Consider the following 17,723-nt stretch of genomic DNA (forward strand, 5'->3'; position numbering starts at 1 on the left):
AATTCTACGGCTGGTAAATAACTGAAATGCAAAACCTGACAAAAAATAATGACAGTGCTACACACCTGTGACAACTGCCAAACTCCAGAACACGGATACGTCAAAAACTGACAAGAACGGGCGCAGCAGGAGCTCTCAGCCACTGATGGTGGGACAGCCAATGGGTGCAGCCACTTTTGGCTGTTTCTTATAAAACCACATAATACCTGATCCAGCTATCTATCAGGTGCCTTGTTATTTACCACAATGAGGTGAAATATCCAAATTAATAAAAGAAAACATAGAAGAAAGCATGAGAGACACAAGTGAAAAGATGTAACAAATGTGACTGGCGTCTTAAAAGGAAAGCAGGGGGGAATACTGGAAATAATATTTGAGGACACCAGGTCAGAATTATCCAAAAATGAAAAAAAAAAAGGTCCCAAGTCAGGAAGTGCTAATAACCCCAGCCAGGATAAACACAAGGAAAACTACACTTAGGCACACTATGATTAAGCTTAAGTTTCAGAAAAACCAAAGACAAAGTAAAAAGCCTAAAAGAAGCCAGAGTGGGGGAAAAATACAACTGACAACTGACTTTTCAACAGAAGGCAAGGATATGAGAATTACATCTTCGAACTGTTCAGAAAAGATCATTGTAAATCTGGAATACAGCTGCAAAAATATCCTTCAGAAATAAAGATGAAACAAAGGCTTGTACAAAAACTGAGTGAACTTACTGCTAGCAGATTGCATTTAAAAGAAATACTAATGAGAGTTCTTCAGGCAGAAAGATAAGTATCCCAGATAGAAACACGAAAATGCAGGACAGAATAAAGAACACAGGAAAAAGTAAAGTTCCAAAACCTAAACAGGCATCAACATAAGGCAACAACAACGTCTTGTGCAGTTTAAAATATATAAAGAATTAAAACAGCAGACAACAATGGCACAAAAAGCAGGAGGGGAGAAATGGGGCTAAAACATCCTAAGGCCCTTACATTTCCCATAAACTGGTAAAAGCACTCATTTATACCACCTCAAGCATGAAAACTGGAAGGAATCCACTAACCTTAAGTTTCATCCTAATTCTTCCACTATTTTAGCTCTGTCAAATGACTTATACATCCTTCAGCTGTCTGAAATGAAGGCATATAATCAAGCTTGATGACTCATTTTATTTGTAATTAATTCACTCATTCAATAAATAAGTACCAACTATATGTCCAAAGGGCTTCCCTGGTGCCTGAGTGGCAAAGAATCTGCCTACCAATGCAGATGTGGGTTTGATCCCTGGGTCAGGAAGATCCCCTGGAAAAGGGAATGGCAATCCACTCCAGTATTCTTGCCTGGGAAATCCCACGGACAGAGGAGCCTGGAAGGTTATAGGCCATGGGGTCACAAAGAGTCAGACACGACTTTGCGACTGAATAACAACAACAAATATGTCAAGAAAGAAAAGTACTAATTTATAGTAGAACTAATAAGAATACATGTTATAATCTCTAGAGTAACTCATCAAATAAAATATAAGAGAATGCATAACTAACAGTATTGGAGGGAAGAGAAAGGAAGCAAGGGAAAAAAAAAAACCAACTGTGATAAATAGAACAGAAATAGAAAGACAGTAGACTTGAACCTAAATATATCAGTGGTTACATTAAATGTAAACAGACTACATTTACATAAAACCAATGTGAAAAACGAAACTCATATATATGCTGGGTTTCGGTACATCCATGCGTGCCCCGTCCCTTCAGTCGTGTCTGACTCTTTGAGACCCCATGGAGGTAGGCCGCCAGGCTCCTCTGTCCATGGGGGTTCTCCAGGCAAGAATACTGGAGCGGGTAGCCATGCCCTCCTCCAGGGGATCTTCCCAACCCAAGGATCAAACTCATGTCTCTTTATGTCTCCTGCACTGGCAATTCAATGTAACAGGAAAAAGTCCAGAAACAGACCTATAGAAATATATCCACTTGATAGATGAGAAAGATGTCACTTCGATACACTGGATAATGGAAGATTTTTCAATATATGGGCCGAATGGTTATGCATATAGGAAAAAATGAATCTGAACACTTATATCTCATATAAAAATTAACTGCAGTTAGATTATAAAATTACATGTAAAAGACACACAAAAAATAAAACTTCTAGGGGATAAGGAGAGAATACCTTCTTGACCTTGAGGTAAGGGAAGCTATCTTAACACAGAACAGGAAAAGTATAAAGAATAAAGGAAAACATTAACTGGGCTTCATTAAAATTGACAACATCTTCATCAAAAGATTCTATTAAGAGCAAGAGAAAACATTTGCAATACATAAATCTAACAAAGGACTCAGTCAGAATGCATAAAGAACTCTTAGGCAAAAGGACTGAACAGGCACATCAAAAGACGCTATCTAAAAAGTCAAACAACACACAAAAGGCATTTAAACTCATAAGCCATTAGGCAAATGTAAATCAAACCCCAAATTTGAGATTACTGCACCCACATCAGAAGAGCCAAAATTCTGAAACCGATAACATCAGGAATCGGTGAAGATGTGAAGCAAGCAGAACTCTTACACACTGCTGACACAGTGTACAGACTGTAACCACCCGTGACAGGATCTGACACCCACACACCCGTCCTCTAAGGGGCCATCTCGAGGGGTGAATCCTGCAGAACTGTGTACATGATATGCACTATGAAAATTCTCAGCACTGTTATTGTTAATAGCCAAAACCTAAGAAAAATTAATTTGAAAAATCTAAATATGTTTCACAACCTATGATGGATAGAACAGATAAACTGAAGTGTATTTACAAATGGCATACTACATGGCAATGAAAATAAATTAACTACTGCTATATTCAACAACATAGATGAATCAAAAAACAAGTAAATGATACCAGACTCAAAAGAGTATATATAGTATAAATCCTTTTACATAAAGTTTAAATATCTGCAAATGTAATCTGTGGTGACAGAAATCAAAATAATAGTTACCTCTGAAACTGGAAGGGGGCACATGGGCGGATTGCTGGGAAACTGGTCATGTTTTATTTCTTAATTAAGGTATATGAGTGTAACTACTTTGTAGAAATTCATTCATTTCCATGCTTGTGACGTGGTGATTATTGTGCTGGCTAATTTTATGTATCAACGAGTCTGGGCAAAGAGATGCCCAGATAGCATCCTGTCTGTGTGTCTGCGAGGGCCTTTCCTGAAGAGATGAGCATTTGAACTGGCAGACTGAAAACTGCTCTTGCTGGAGCTGCCCTCGGACGTCAGCACCACAGGGCCTGGGCCCGCAGGCACGGACTGGGCCTCAAGTCACTGGCTCCCCGGGTTCCCAGGCCTTTGGATCTGGACTGGAACCACACCACCAACTCTCTTGAGCTCCCACTGTGCAGCTGGCAGACGGTGGGACTTCTCAGCCTCCGCCATCACATGAGCCAATCTTTCATAATCAATCTTTCTGTATGTCTCTGTCTCTCTCTATATATAATATATACCGCGTAAGTTTTGCTTTTCTGCTTCAACTACAGTTGTTTGTGTACCTCTCTGCAGTATATTTTACTGAAATTTTTAAGTTTATCCATATACGAGGTTTTCTTTTGTGCTTCCCTGATGGCTCAATGGTAAAGAATCTACCTGTAATGCACACAACTCAGGTTTGATCCCCGGGTTGGGGAAGACCCCTTAGAGAAGAATACGGCAATCCACTCCAGTATTCTTGCCTGGGAAATTCCATGGACAGAGGAGCCTGGTGGGCTACAGTCCATGGAGTTGCAAAAGAGTTGGACAGAACTGAATGACTAAACAACAAATGAAAAGTAGATACCAGTGTAGCTGCACAACACCGTGAATGGACTAAACTCCACTGAACTGTACACTTTAAAAGGTTACATGAATCACTGCAATTAAAATAAAAATAGGGGCTTCCCTGGTGGTCCAATGGCTAAGACTCCACACTCCCAGTGCAGCGGGCTCAAGGTTCAACCCCTGGTCAGGGAACTGAATTCCATATGCCACAACTAAGAGTTCACATGCCACAACTAAAGATTCCCTATGCCGCAACTAAGACCCAGCACAGCCAAATAAATTAGTAAAAAATAAAACAACAAAACAGTCATCCCAAAACTTAACCTCAATAAAACAATGTCTATCAGTAGACATTCATGACGACAAATATTAAGAGCTGTAACGTCAAACTTACCCACTGCTGTGTCACCATCTAACAAATTGTCATCTTCAGAAGTCTGGAAGTCCATAATAACACCTGCCCCGTCTAAAAGCTCCTCATCACTACTCACACTGGTTATACTGTTGTAGCTGTTTCTACAGTAGCCTCTATGAAACAGCTGCTCAGACTCCATTTAGCTGTCTGGTTATCTGGAAAAAAAAAGGGGGGGCGGGGGAGAAATGGCTTTAACATTTTCCCAACATATAATAAAAACCATGTACTTTAACAATTTAAAGAAAACTTCTGATCTCTGTATTAAAAAAAAAATACCAACTTCATTCACTGTAACAATAGCTAACTCTACTGGGTTAAGTCTTTGGGGATCACTTAATAATTCTATTTTCATCAAGCAGTTGTAAAAAGGAATGAAGAACTTCTTCAGGTAATGGTATAAAGTAGTCTCTCAGACCCATTGTTTCAAAATACAAAGTACAGAGAAGTGTTTACAATATACTATAGTATATGCAAGGGCTTCCCTGGTGGCTCAGATGGTACAGAATCCACCTGCAATGTAGGAGACCAGAGTTCAATCCCTGGGTCAGGAAGATCCCCTAGAGAAAGAAATGGCAACCCACTCCAGTACTCTTGCCTGGGAAATCCCATGGACAGAGAAGCCTGGCAGGTTACAGTCCATGGGGTCACAAGAGTTGGACACGACTTAGCGACTGAACGACAGCCACGGTATATGTGGGGCTTCCCCTCAAAGAAAGGCGGCTGTGGGAGGGGCTGACCTGCAGCACTCAACTGGCTGTGTGTGTATAGACCGCCTCTGGAGAGAGTTCTGAGAAAGTTGCCCACAGGAGAAAGGAACAGTGGCTGAGGCATCAGGTATGAAAGGGAGACATTATGTCCCTTCTGGATATCTCACCAGGTGCAAATACTAATGTGAAAGTAATGTCATTTAAACATCTGTAAAATTCCATTCTCCTTTCATCACTTAAAAATTTAAAGCTTCAAAGCCCATAGTCAAATATCAGCCATGAAAATATGGTAATAGGTCACTATTTGCATTTCTTCCCAGAAAAGAATTAACAAGCAAGAACGCGTTTTCACTGCTCTCACTCTGTACCTTAAGAACAATGTAACTCCTGAATAGCTTGGTGTTTTACATGCATCTACCTACTGGCTCAACATCAAAACGAGTGAGCGAGACACCAGCAAAAGGTTTGAAAGGTTTGCGTGCGGGACTTGAAGGCTAGAATCACAGGAGCAGTTCATCCAGTAAACCTGGTAAAACGAGATTTCTCAGCTCTGTCATAATGAGCACACACATGAGTAAAGGTGAGTGGAAGTACGCATGGTCCACTTTCAGTGCTGAAATCTAGCACACAAGACTTGAAGGTTAAGACACTCTCTAGTTCTCGGGATATTTTCCTCTGGCCGGGTGGGGCTGGGGTAGGGGAGAAGTAACCTCTAAGAACTATAACAATTAAAAATTAAGGGGTCGCAAAGAGTCAGACACGACTGGGCAACTGAACAACAACAACCTTTTAAAAGATGTATAAATTACCTAACTTAAAGAGAAGTTAAGAGAAGGTGGAGCCTGAGAGCTCTGGTCTGAACATCTTACGCAGAAGTAGAACATAATACACAGATAACAGTGGTCAAATATCAGACTGTTGACCTAATCAAGCAGGTAAAAAGAGAGATGTATTCAGTGTTCAATAAACAAGGCCTTTCGACAACAATGCTAATCTGGTCATGGTAGAATAACCAAAAATTAGGACCTAAGTTACAAAGAAAATCTTAAATATTTACTGCTTTACAACTTTACTGATGTTTCATGATTACCTCTACCAAAAATGGCCTATTATACAGAGATCTGTTAGAATATATTAATTAAAACAAGAGTTTTATTTCAAGGTACATGTTAGAATAGTATGAAAATAACTGTTTATGCTAAGAACTTTGCAGTGTCCTCAAAGGTGATCAAATTCAATATTGTGGCTCTTGAGTAAAGAACCAAAAGGTTTTTTTTTTTTTAAAAAAGCATCAACAGTTCAAAAGTCATTTTGATTTTGATGTAGCAAAGCACATACACTAAGATTTTACAAAGAACACAGACACTATTCTTCACTTCTTTACGTGACGGTCACACTGGAAGCACTTAATACTTGTGGTAACATACGTCAATGGACATTGATTTGCTAGAGGCTGTACAACACTGAGAAACCGCTCTAAAGTAAAACTATGTCCTGGGCCCTCCATCAGCAAGTTCCAACACAGCTCCTCCATTTTGTCCCTGGAAGTCCCTCAAAAACTGTTAGTGATAACTTGTAACTTAACCCTTTCACAGTGTTTAAAAAACTTCATTTCACAAACACCTCTGATACATCTAAACTTCACAGCTTTTTCTGTAACAAAAGCAACCAACTCTGTTTCAAAGTTTATTAAAATCAGGTCTGTGTGGGTTCCTATTTCTATAAATTCAATAACTTTAAAAACTATTCTTATTAACCCAGAAACCTGTAGAGCTGAACTGTCTGACCAGCAGCCACTAGCCCTGAAACAAGGCTCTAAGAAGAAGTATCTACTGGATTCCTGTGATTTCATGACAAAAGGAATGCCAAATATTTCATTAATAATTTTATATTGATTCCATGATGAAACAAATGGGCTTTCCCCAGTGGCTCAGCAGTAAAGAATCTGCCTGCAATGCAGGAGACACAGGTTCCATCCCTAGGTCAAGGAGATCCCCCGGAGGAGGAAATGGCAACCCACTCCAATATTCTTGCCTGGGCAATCCCATGGACAGAGGAGCCTGGCAGGCTACAGTCCATGGGGTCGCAAAGAGTCAGATAAGACTAAGCACGCACATATGCACTGAAATACTTTAGATATAAAAGGTTAAATAAAATATATCATTAAAACTAATCTCACCACTTTCTTTTTAATGTGGCTACTAAGAAATTGAAAATAATACCTGTGGCTTGTATTTGCAGCACAGGTATTTTTATTGCGTGACACTGCTATAGTCAAGAATCTATGAAGGCATAGAGTAAGTACACAGAAGGAATCTGGACACCAGTGTTAAACTGCTTTAGGTTCTAAACTCCATCCCCAGGCTTGAACACAAAAGGCTATTTAAACCGTAATACAGCAACTGAAATTCTGCATATAAAAAAAATGAACACTACAGTCTTATTTTTCCTTTTAAACTGTAAAAGACATATTTAAAACCATTTCAAATCATTTTAACAGACACAGTGACTTGCGAATATACTCCTGTAGAGCTATGAGGAGTAGAGCTAATCCGAGAAAAATGCCCAGGGAGAAAACTGGTGCGCTGCAGTGACTTCCCCAACAATCCGTGCACCGTCACCCTGGCCCTTCGCATCTCTTCTCCACCCTGCAGCCAGCATGATCTTTTCCCAGGGCAGGCCTGAATGCTCACCTCTCCCCATGCCATGGATTAAGGCCTTAGTCACTTCTCATCATGTTTAGCCAGCAAACTCTTCAACACAGCAGACAAGCCTCTCCCGCCCCTCCCAGACACACACCCTCCTCTGGGCCCTAGGAGGCTGCCCCGGCTCCTGCCCAGGCTCAGCTGCTCCCTGGGCATGGAACGGGCCCTCCCCTCTTCATGGAGGTGACAGTCCTATGTATCCTTCTGCTCTCACCTCAAGCACCCTCTAGCCAGTGAACAAACTCTCCAGCAGAGTTTACATGTCAGGCACCACCCTAAGCACATGGCAAACTAACTCATTTAGTATCTGTACTAACCGCAGCCCCAAAGCTCAGGCTCTACTGTTACCCCCATTTCACAGGTGACGACACTGACGCAGGAAGAGTTGCAGTAACTGCTGCAAAGTCATGTGCTGTGACGAAAGCTGCCTCAGCACCCGTCCACCTGGGCCGGCCGCCCTGACCAGGTCCAGCTCACACGGTGAGTTCCCCCGCCGCCCCTGACGGCACACACCGCAGCTGCAGTGACACCCTGCTTCACGGGATAGCTGACGGCTGTCTGTCCCCCGGAAGGCGGCACAAGGCCTGGCTGAGCCCATCTCTGCATAGCACCATGCACCTAACAGGGGTTCACTTTTTTAAACTTTTTACTTGGAGACAATGGAGATGAGATGGCTGGGCAGCATCCCCAATGCAGTGAACATGAACTTGGGCAAACTCCGGCCTGCTGCGGCCCGTGGGTCGCAAGGAGTCGGACACGACTGGGTGACAGGACAGCAATGGTGATTTCGCATGCAGCTGCAGTAAGGAATCCAAAGAGTGCCTGCGTCGCCTCCCCTGAGCATCCCCCAAGGTCACGCTGTGACTCCCCTCACAAGGACCCCTCCTGCTGCCTTTACAGCCACACCCACTCTCCTCCAGCCCCAGAGCACCGCCTCCTAAGCCCTGGCGACCTCCAACCTGCTCTCTATTTCTGTAACTCTGCCGCGTCAACAGCACTGTACCAACTGAGTCATGTCGTCCACGCCTTTGGGGATGAACTGTCCACTCGGCACCCGGCAGGGCTCTCTAGAGAGCCGTCCGGGGCTGGGGTCTGTTAACAGTCCTTCCCTCTTTACGGCGGCGTCGTGCTCCGTGACACCGACAGCACGTGTGTTTCTTTAGCCATTCACCTGTGGAAGAACATCTGACTCTTTTCTAGCTTTAGGCTATCACAAACAAAGCCACAATAAATACCCATGTACAGATTTCTTTGTGAACTTAGTCTTATTTTCTACGGGATAAAAGCCAAGGACTGCTATTACTGCGCCACATGGTAACTGCATGTCCGACTTCTAAAGAAACCGACAAGTTAACATCCCTACCCAAGATGTCTGGGTGAGCCTGGTTTTCCACATTCAAACCGGCACTTGGTGGTATATTTGTTTTCACCATTCTGACAGGTGTGTTTTGGTATCTCATGGTTCTTTTAACGTGGTTTCCCTAACGGCTAATGTTGAACATATTTTAAGTGCTTACTTGCTACCTGCATATCCTCCTCAGCGATATGACTTTTCTTATCTTTTGCCAATTTTCTAACTGAATTGTTGTCCGAATGTCATATTTTAGAATATGTATCTTAGATACTAGGCCTTTGTCAGATGTGTTGTTTGCAAACATTTTCTCCCACTCTGTAGCTTGGAATTTTCTAACAGGGTCTTGTTTGCTGTTTTGTTGCTAAGTTGTATCTGACTGTTTTGTTACCCATGGACTGTAGCCCGCCAGGCTCCTCTGTCCATGGGATTTCCCAGGCAAGAATACCGGAGTGGGTTGCCATTTCCTCCTTCAGGGGATCTTCCTGACCCAGGAATCGAACCTGTATCTCCTACACTGGCTGGTCTATTCTTTACCACTGAGCCATCAGGGAAGCCCTTTAACAGGGTCTATTATGAAGCAAAAGTATTTAATTTTGATGAAGTTCAACTTATCAATATTTCCCTGAAGGATTATACTTTTGGCATCAACTCTAGGATATCTACTACCAAAAATTTCTCCCAAATTTTTTCCTAAAATTTTTATAATTTTACATTTTATATTTAACTCTAGTCAGTAGTTGGATGGCACCACTGACTCAATGGACGTGAGTTTGAGCAAGCACCACGAGATGGTGAAGGATAGGGAAGTCTGGCGTGCTGCAGTCTGTGGGGCTGCAAAGAGTCAACCACGACTGAGTGACTGCAGTCCAACTGTAGTCCCCGTTGAGTGGACGTCTGTGTAAGTGGCAAGACACAGGCTGAAGCTGGTTTCTGGACGTGTGATGTCCAGCTGCTCCAGGGCCACTTGCCAAAATGGTTATCTTCCCCTCGCTGACTTGTTCTGCAGCCTCTGCTAAAAATTAGTTGGGCTTATTTGTGTGAATCTGTTTCAAAGCCCTCTGTTCTGTTTCAGAGTTCTCTGTTCTGTTTTGTTGATCTGTGTTTCTACACCTACAGCAATGACACACAGTACCGACTACTGGAGCTCCTGACGTTGGAGAGGTTGACTTCTCACACCTGATTCTTATTTCCCGAATTTGTTTTTGTTATTCTAGTTCCTTTGCTTTTCCATACTTATTTTAGAATAGTCCGTCTGTTTCTACAGAATTTTCCTGGATCAGTTAACTGTCTATGGTGTGGATAACAAACTGATATATCTGTACCTGGACGATGTATGAGAACTCAGATTCAACGAGACCTAAGCTGAACACAAACCTGCTTGTCCTCCCGCCTCACTATCTCAGTTTACAGCATCACCATTTACCTAGTAGGCAAAGTCAGTTTTCCGAGTTACTGATTAATGTATTTGACAAACTTTTTGCTGAGCACTCAACATGTGCTAGGGTCCTGAGTAAGAAGAGGTCCCTATTCCCACGGTGGTGAAGGTGAAAGGCACACATGCAACTACACACGGCATGAGAAGCGCACAGGAGAGGCACGCGGGGAGTACAGGCGGCGACAGGAAGAGAGAAGCGCACAGGAGAGGCACGCGGCGAGTACAGGCGGCGGCACGAGGTGAGAAGCGCACAGGAGAGGCACGCAGCGAGTACAGGCGGCGACAGGAAGAGAGAAGCACACAGGAGAGGCACGCGGCGAGCACAGGCGGCGGCACGAGGTGAGAAGCGCACAGGAGAGGCACGCAGCGACTACAGGCGGCGGCACGAGGTGAGAAGCGCACAGGAGAGGCACGTGGCGAGTACAGGCGGCGACAGGAAGAGAGAAGCGCACAGGAGAGGCACGCGGCGAGTACAGGCGGCGGCACGAGGTGAGAAGCGCACAGGAGAGGCACACGGCGAGTACAGGCAGCGAGAGGAAGAGAGAAGCGCACAGGAGAGGCACGCGGCGAGTACAGGCGGCGACAGGAAGAGAGAAGCGCACAGGAGAGGCACGCGGCGAGTACAGGCGGCGACAGGAAGAGAGAAGCGCACAGGAGAGGCACGCGGCGAGTACAGGCGGCGACAGGAAGAGAGAAGCGCACAGGAGAGGCACGCGGCGAGCACAGGCGGCGGCACGAGGTGAGAAGCGCACGGGAGAGGCACGCAGCGAGTACAGGCAGCGAGAGGAAGAGAGAAGCGCACAGGAGAGGCACGCAGCGAGTACAGGCGGCGGCACGAGGTGAGAAGCGCACAGGAGAGGCACACGGCGAGTACAGGCAGCGAGAGGAAGAGAGAAGCGCACAGGAGAGGCACGCGGCGAGTACAGGCGGCGGCATGAGGTGAGAAGCGCACAGGAGAGGAACGCGGCGAGTACAGGCTGCGGCACGAGGTGAGACGCGCACAGGAGAGGTACACAGTAAGTACAGGCGGCGGCAGGAAGTGAGAAGCGCACGGGAGAGGCACGCGGCGAGTACAGGCGGCGGCAAGAACACACAGGAACACGCTGCTGCCCGGGAACGTCTGCAAACGCTGAAGACTACACGAGCACTGCAGGACCAGGATGCAGTAACTAGGCCAACCGTGAGGCGACAAGGCAATGCGGGGGAAAAGCAGCGTCATGCGACCTGCTCAGTCAGCTCGTGTAAGAGCTGGGGACCAGAGGGCAGCTGGGGAGGCGCCCAGAAACAGGGAGGGGCTCTTGGGTTCTGCTGAGGAACCAATTCACTCATTCATGTCAACACATGGTAAACCACAAAGTCTTTTAAGAGAAGTCACCTGATCGGAAGTGAACTTTAACAAGCCAACCGCGGCGGCGGTGTGGAGGACAGAGGAGAAGGGCAGGAGACTGAAGACCAGCTCTGGGGAGGAGTCCGGGGCCCTTACTCCAGGGGCCCCTTCAGCAAGCCTGAGTATAACACAATGAGGGCATCACTGCACCGAGTCACAGTGACGTGACAGCAGGAAGGGCTGTCAGGACCAGGGAGGAGGCCATGGTAACTAACAATGCGAGCAGGAGGAGGCGAGGTCTAGATACACGCTTGGTCTCTGGCTTGATTAACTGATTCAAGAGTTGGAAGAAACAAAGCGCCGTCTCCCGAAGCTTACAGGCCTGAGCACCAGAGTGTGCTTTCCACACGCAGGGCCAAGGCCAGACTAGAGAAGGGGATGGTGACTGAGCACCGATGTGCTCCCCAAACTGCACACTGAGCAGTCTGCCCCGAACTGGGGGCTGGGGAGCAGAACGTGGGAGACGGGACATGCGGCTCAGGGCCCCAGAGCTGAGGGAGGTACGCTGACTCTTCAGAACTCCCAACAAGGTTCTGGCTTCTCATCAGGGGAACTGGGGAGGGGGGGGGGGGGGTGCTGAGGACCACCGCTAAGCTTCCAAGGCGGGTCTGTCAGCTGTCTGACAACAGCAGGCACAACTGGATAGAAAAGAAAATCCCAGGTGTCAGCAACCAGAGAGATGAACGCAAGTCTCAGGATCATGACAGCAGTGAGGGAAAACCCTGAGTGATCTACCCCAAGGAGCTTTCTGGTAGAAACATCTCAGGAGCTAAATGAGCAAGATACTTGCCAAGATTAAAATGTGACCGTGAATTTCAACAGAATCACTTACTCCTTTACTGAAGCTTATAAAACAGCAACTCATGTACCAGAAACTGTAAAAAAAAAATATATATATATAAATAAAATTTTTATTGATTGATGGCATAAATTACACTTCCTACTGTCCTCAGGGATATGATAACTTTTTCCTACAAATTTGTAAGTATCCATATAATAAAAGGGGACACACATCACAAAAGACACCAGAACTGTTTGAAGAGTTCAGAGAGAAGACCACATCCGACTGTAGCTGATTATGACAAGCATTCTTTGGAAGAGATACACGACCTGGATCTTAAAAATGGGGGAGGGGGGTATTCCCTGGTGGTCCAGAGGTTAAGACTCAGAGTTTCCAGTGCTGGTGGGGACCAGTTCAAACCCTGGGCGGTGAACTAATCTCTCACAAGCCATCATGACACAGCTGGAAAAAAAAAAAAAGGTGGGACCTCACTGGGGCAGAGATGAGAGAAGACATTAGTTAGCTGAAGCAAAAGCACTGGCATGAATCAAGCTATGGAGTCAAGAGGGTAACAAAGACATTTACGGATGAGAGAGATGTGTTATGCACAGAACACAAGTCCAACACAAGGTTCACGGTCAAATAAGTTTGGGTAATAAAACACACACCCCCAGAAACGTCAAGGCTAAGAGCATGAGAAAGCTTCTTGAGAAAACAAAACTTATTAACAGTTTCTCAAATCTATTTTACAAAGGAACGGTTCCTCAATCCTTTACAACATCATGAAATGTCGATCATGACATCAGAACATCACCAGATTAAAGAATGTATCCTAAAAAAAAAAAAAGAATGTATCCTGATACAAATAGTCAGTACTTGTAAGAAACGATAATTAAACTGATTTCTTCCCAATGTAACATTTGTTGACATTTTATCCTACTGTACATTAAGATAGCTGCATGTCTACATTGCTGCACCTTTTTTATTTTTCTTCAAAAAAGTACTAAATGCATAACCTGCTAACGGAGGTGGCTATCCTGAAGAAAATTTCCTAGATTCAAAATATTTTTTAGATCCAGTAAAAAAGTTAAATGCCAGATGATTTTAAAAGGAAAAACACACACAAGTACAAAGCTCAGACTATCACAAGCGAAAAGGTAAACAACCCAACAATAAGATGCTGTGGAAGACGTACACTTTGAAAACTAATTTTCATGACTTTATAAGACAGAAACTGTTTAACTACTTCCCATGAGGGCAAGAAATATGTTTACCTGACTTCGTTGCAATCAAAGTTGCAGAGCAAATCTCTCTATATTTCAGCAATGCAAATGGGCAGTTTCCTCATGTAGGTTCATCTTTCATTTTATTCTTAACTGAAGAACACTGATCTTTAAGAATCAAAATGTATCATAGCTACTGTGTTTAAATACACATGTGAAAGTATAATTAAAAACACAACAGTTTATTAAAGTTGTGGAAGAAGAATTTAAAAAAAGGATACTCCAGAGCTTCTATGATTTTATATTACTTTTATATTGAAGAATGAATGGACCTATGATACCATCTCTCTCACCCTACCTTTTCTTCTAGTATTTTGTTGAGTTTTACTTGCCTTGAAGTGCAGCCACTGACAGCAAGAGGCCTGAAATCACAGTGTCAGGCTTCAGTCTCCATTCTGACACTGACTGAGACCTTGGGCAAGGTAGTCAGATCCTCTACGCATGTTTCTACGTCTCTGTGATGGGAAAAATCAAAGTACCTACTCCAAGGAGCTGACATGAGAACTCAGATAATACACAAAACCACTTCAGAAAGATCCTGAACCACAGAATTTGCTCAGTAAATGCTAAACCTTATCATATTTTAGGTCCCTGCTGAAAAGTTTTGACTAGAAACTAAGCTGAAAGTTCCACAAAGCAGTGACAGTGGCCCAGCTTCCCAGGATGCTGCTCTGGCCTCTGACCCACCACAGAGATCAAATCTGGCTTCCTGAGCAGTCTGAAAATTACTACCAACAGGTCACAACAGGAAATGGAAAGCCTATCACCATCATGAGCTGGAAAACAGCCAACTCACTAGCACAAAACCATAACCTGAGCAAACCTTTCCCCTAAACTGGATCTATCCAAAGCTAGGTTAAGTCATTTGCATTCCTAATAAGCTATGTATGATTGAAAATACACGATAAAACACAAGTTCCAACTAAAGATGTATGTACTATACATTCATATTGACCTCTTAAAATAATTTCAGGTGTTTTTCAAACAAAGAATCAGTCTTTGAAGAGTGTGTGCGGTAAGGTGTGGGAGGAAATGCAATCTGGCCTGGGTTCTGCCAATAATAGGCTGTTCCTATCAACCACAGGTCATAAACTGCAGGCTTAATCTGAGTAAATACCTGTACGGCACACACCTGACTTTTAAGCCCTATTGTGTAACAAAAAAACAATCAGGAGTGGCACCTTTTAAGGTGAAAATCAACCATCTATACAGGTGCATTTAACTCCTGTATGTCCTCTCCTGCTACACAGTATTTTCTAGTGACTCACAAAGCAAGTAAAATGGACTGACATCAAATTATGTAAAGACTCAACAATCCTTTGATTGTTGAATAAACCACATAAACCACAATGATGCTGCAGGAAGTGAAATGCATGGCTCAAAAAGTTTATAGTTTGCAGAACTGAACTTCTGAATTATCAAAAAAAATAATAAAGTGTACTCATAAAAAAAGTTACCTCATAAAAAAGAATTTTCTTCCAAAGGAAACACAAATTTCAGCCTCTAATATGCATAAGGTGTACATAATTGTCTTCTATGCCCTCCAGTTTTAAAATGCTGTGCAAATAGAGCACATAATACACAAAATCAATTTCTGTGTCTACGGTGGTCTCCAGTCCAAGTTTAAGATCAAAATACAAATGCTATGTATACACACAAACTATGGCTTGATATACACATAAATCTTTTAAAAAGTGACACTGAACAGTAAGTGTATATTTGGGCAAATTTTGCGAAAGTGAAACCCACAATCTCTTCCTGGCACCTACGTCCACTCTGTTCAAAGGTCTTTTGACAGTTTCTGAAGAAAGCAGGTGCAAGCTTAAAGAACGGTCTCGGGCCACACCTGCCGCTGGCGGGGTCAGCGTCCCGCAGGCCAACCCGTCCCAGGATCATGGCTAGGCAAGCGACGCCGGCCCCGCCGGCTCCCGGCCCCCGCCCGCCGCCGCCACTCACCTCGCCGCTCAGAGGCAGAGCAGCCCCGGGGCCGCGTCCTGCGCCGCCGGCGGGCTCCGCATTTGAGGGCGGCCGGCGCGCCCAGCCCCACCGCGACCGCGACCCCACAGGGCTCAGCCAGGCAGGAGCCGCATCAAGTTGAAGCCACCGGCTCTGGGGCCCTGGACTCGACCCGCTGCTGCCCAGAATCAAACACGACCGCCTTAAAGCTCACCTCCCTCTGGAGGGACCACAGCTCCAGCCATGCTCCAACTCGGGGAGAAACTGGAGCGGCCGGCCGCCAGCACCCCTCCTCGGCACTCGGCCCAACTCCAGCCACAGGCGGACGGTACCGCAGGAAGGGCTGCGGTTCCGAATCGTCCGGTCCGACCCACCGACCCGGGGAAGCGGACAGGAGCGGCTCGAGCAGGGCCGACAGGTGCGTCGGCGCCTGACGTCACCGCGTAGCCGTGAACGGCCGTTCAGCGTCCGGCCCGGTTGGAACCGCGTCGGCGCCCATTGGGCCGTAAGGGAGCAGGGGGCGGGACCTGTGGGAACAGTGGGCGGGGCTTATGGAGGCAGGGGGCGGGCCTTGTGGGAACAGTGGGCGGGTCGTGAGGAAGGAGTGGGAGAACCAGGTGAGAACAAGGGCGGACCTGTTGGGAACAGGGGCCTGGCCGTGTAGCTGCAGGGGCGGACCTTAGGGGTGGTGGGCGGGCCTTATGGGTGTTGGGCGGGCCGTGTGGCGGCAGGAGGCGGGGCTCGGGAGCCTTGGGGCGGGGCCGATTGGGGTGTGACCTTTCCCAGGTGGTTGGTCACGTCCAGCAGGCGGTGGGGTCCTCCTGGTGGTGACCTCGCGAGAGGACAGAGGCGGCACCTGACTGCATGCGCCGAAGGGCGCTGCGCGAGCTGGAGTTAGACCCCGGGCGGGAAGCACTACGGCCCCCGCAGGCGAGTCTACAGTGGCGAGAGCGCTGATTCTGGGGACAGCCAGCCTGCCAGCCCATACAGGTGGCCCCGACCTCGCGCCGGCACCCGGTTAGCCGTTACGAATTCTCAAAAATGCTTGGAAATTGACTGTTTTGGAGAAAACACGCAACCTGAGGAGGATTTGAATGGCAGAGCTGGATGAACTTCCTCTCGGCAAACACTTGTGGAACTCATAAGGTGTGCCAGTGCGGATTCCAAGAGCAGGGAGGACCGCTCTAGGACAGGCCGGTGAGGGGCTCTGCGGAGTGGGGACGGCCTGAATCGCAAAGGGTGACCTCTGACCTGGAGCTGGGGAGGGGGATGGTCAACAGCACCTGGTGGCAAAGAAAGGAAGAAGGGTAAAGGCGAATGGTACCTTGGTGTTACCGGATTGTAGGTGGGAGGGGGATACGAGGGGGGATGCAGGAGTCAGCCGTTGTGCCCACGACTGTTGTGTCTTATCCCACATAACTGGCAGTTGTTGGAAAGCTTTGTTGTTGTTATTGAGTAGTTTTTCTTCCCAAAATTTTACTATGAAAATTTTCAAACCCCGAAAACCTGAAAGATGAAATGAGTTCATTGAAAACTCATAAATGGTTTTTCACTTCTTTAAGGTATATGATAAATGCTCTAAAATTTTATGTTTTAGAAGTCTAAAGTCAAGTTACGGTAACTGCATATAATGTGGAAATGTTTTAATCATGGGCATGACAGGATCAGTCATCTAGATTCAAAATTTCTGCTCTGTTAGCTTCTTTTGTATTGAGGTGTATTTTTTTCCCCTGAAGTTTGTGTCAGTAGGATGCAGACATTATAAAACTCTACCCAGAGTTTCATCTCCTGAGAATAACAACCTGTGGGGTTTCTGTGGTGGTCCAGTGGTTAAGAATCCACCTTGCAATGCAGGGGACACCCATTCCATCCCTGGTCCAGGAAGATCCCACATGGCTCTCGGCAGC

General features: G+C 45.6%; 1 protein-coding gene across 4 annotated transcripts in view; it reads right to left on the minus strand.

Moving 5' to 3' along the window:
* The window catches only part of CLCN3 (chloride voltage-gated channel 3), a 91,758-nt gene extending 75,515 nt beyond the window's left edge, over positions 1–16,243 (minus strand). For 2 of the 4 annotated variants that reach the window (XM_043486737.1, XM_043486733.1), the window contains exons 1-2: positions 16,031–16,243; positions 4,188–4,363 (exon numbers count right to left, since the gene is read on the minus strand). In XM_043486737.1, the coding sequence (XP_043342672.1) occupies positions 4,188–4,347 (160 nt within the window). In that variant the 5' untranslated portion in view covers positions 4,348–4,363; positions 16,031–16,243. The other 2 variants (XM_043486734.1, XM_043486735.1) reach the window with 2 other exon arrangements.
* Positions 16,244–17,723: the final 1,480 nt, after the last annotated feature.

The sequence above is a fragment of the Cervus canadensis genome, chromosome 14 (genome assembly GCF_019320065.1).
Source record: "Cervus canadensis isolate Bull #8, Minnesota chromosome 14, ASM1932006v1, whole genome shotgun sequence".
Classification (NCBI taxonomy): Eukaryota; Metazoa; Chordata; class Mammalia; order Artiodactyla; family Cervidae; genus Cervus; species Cervus canadensis.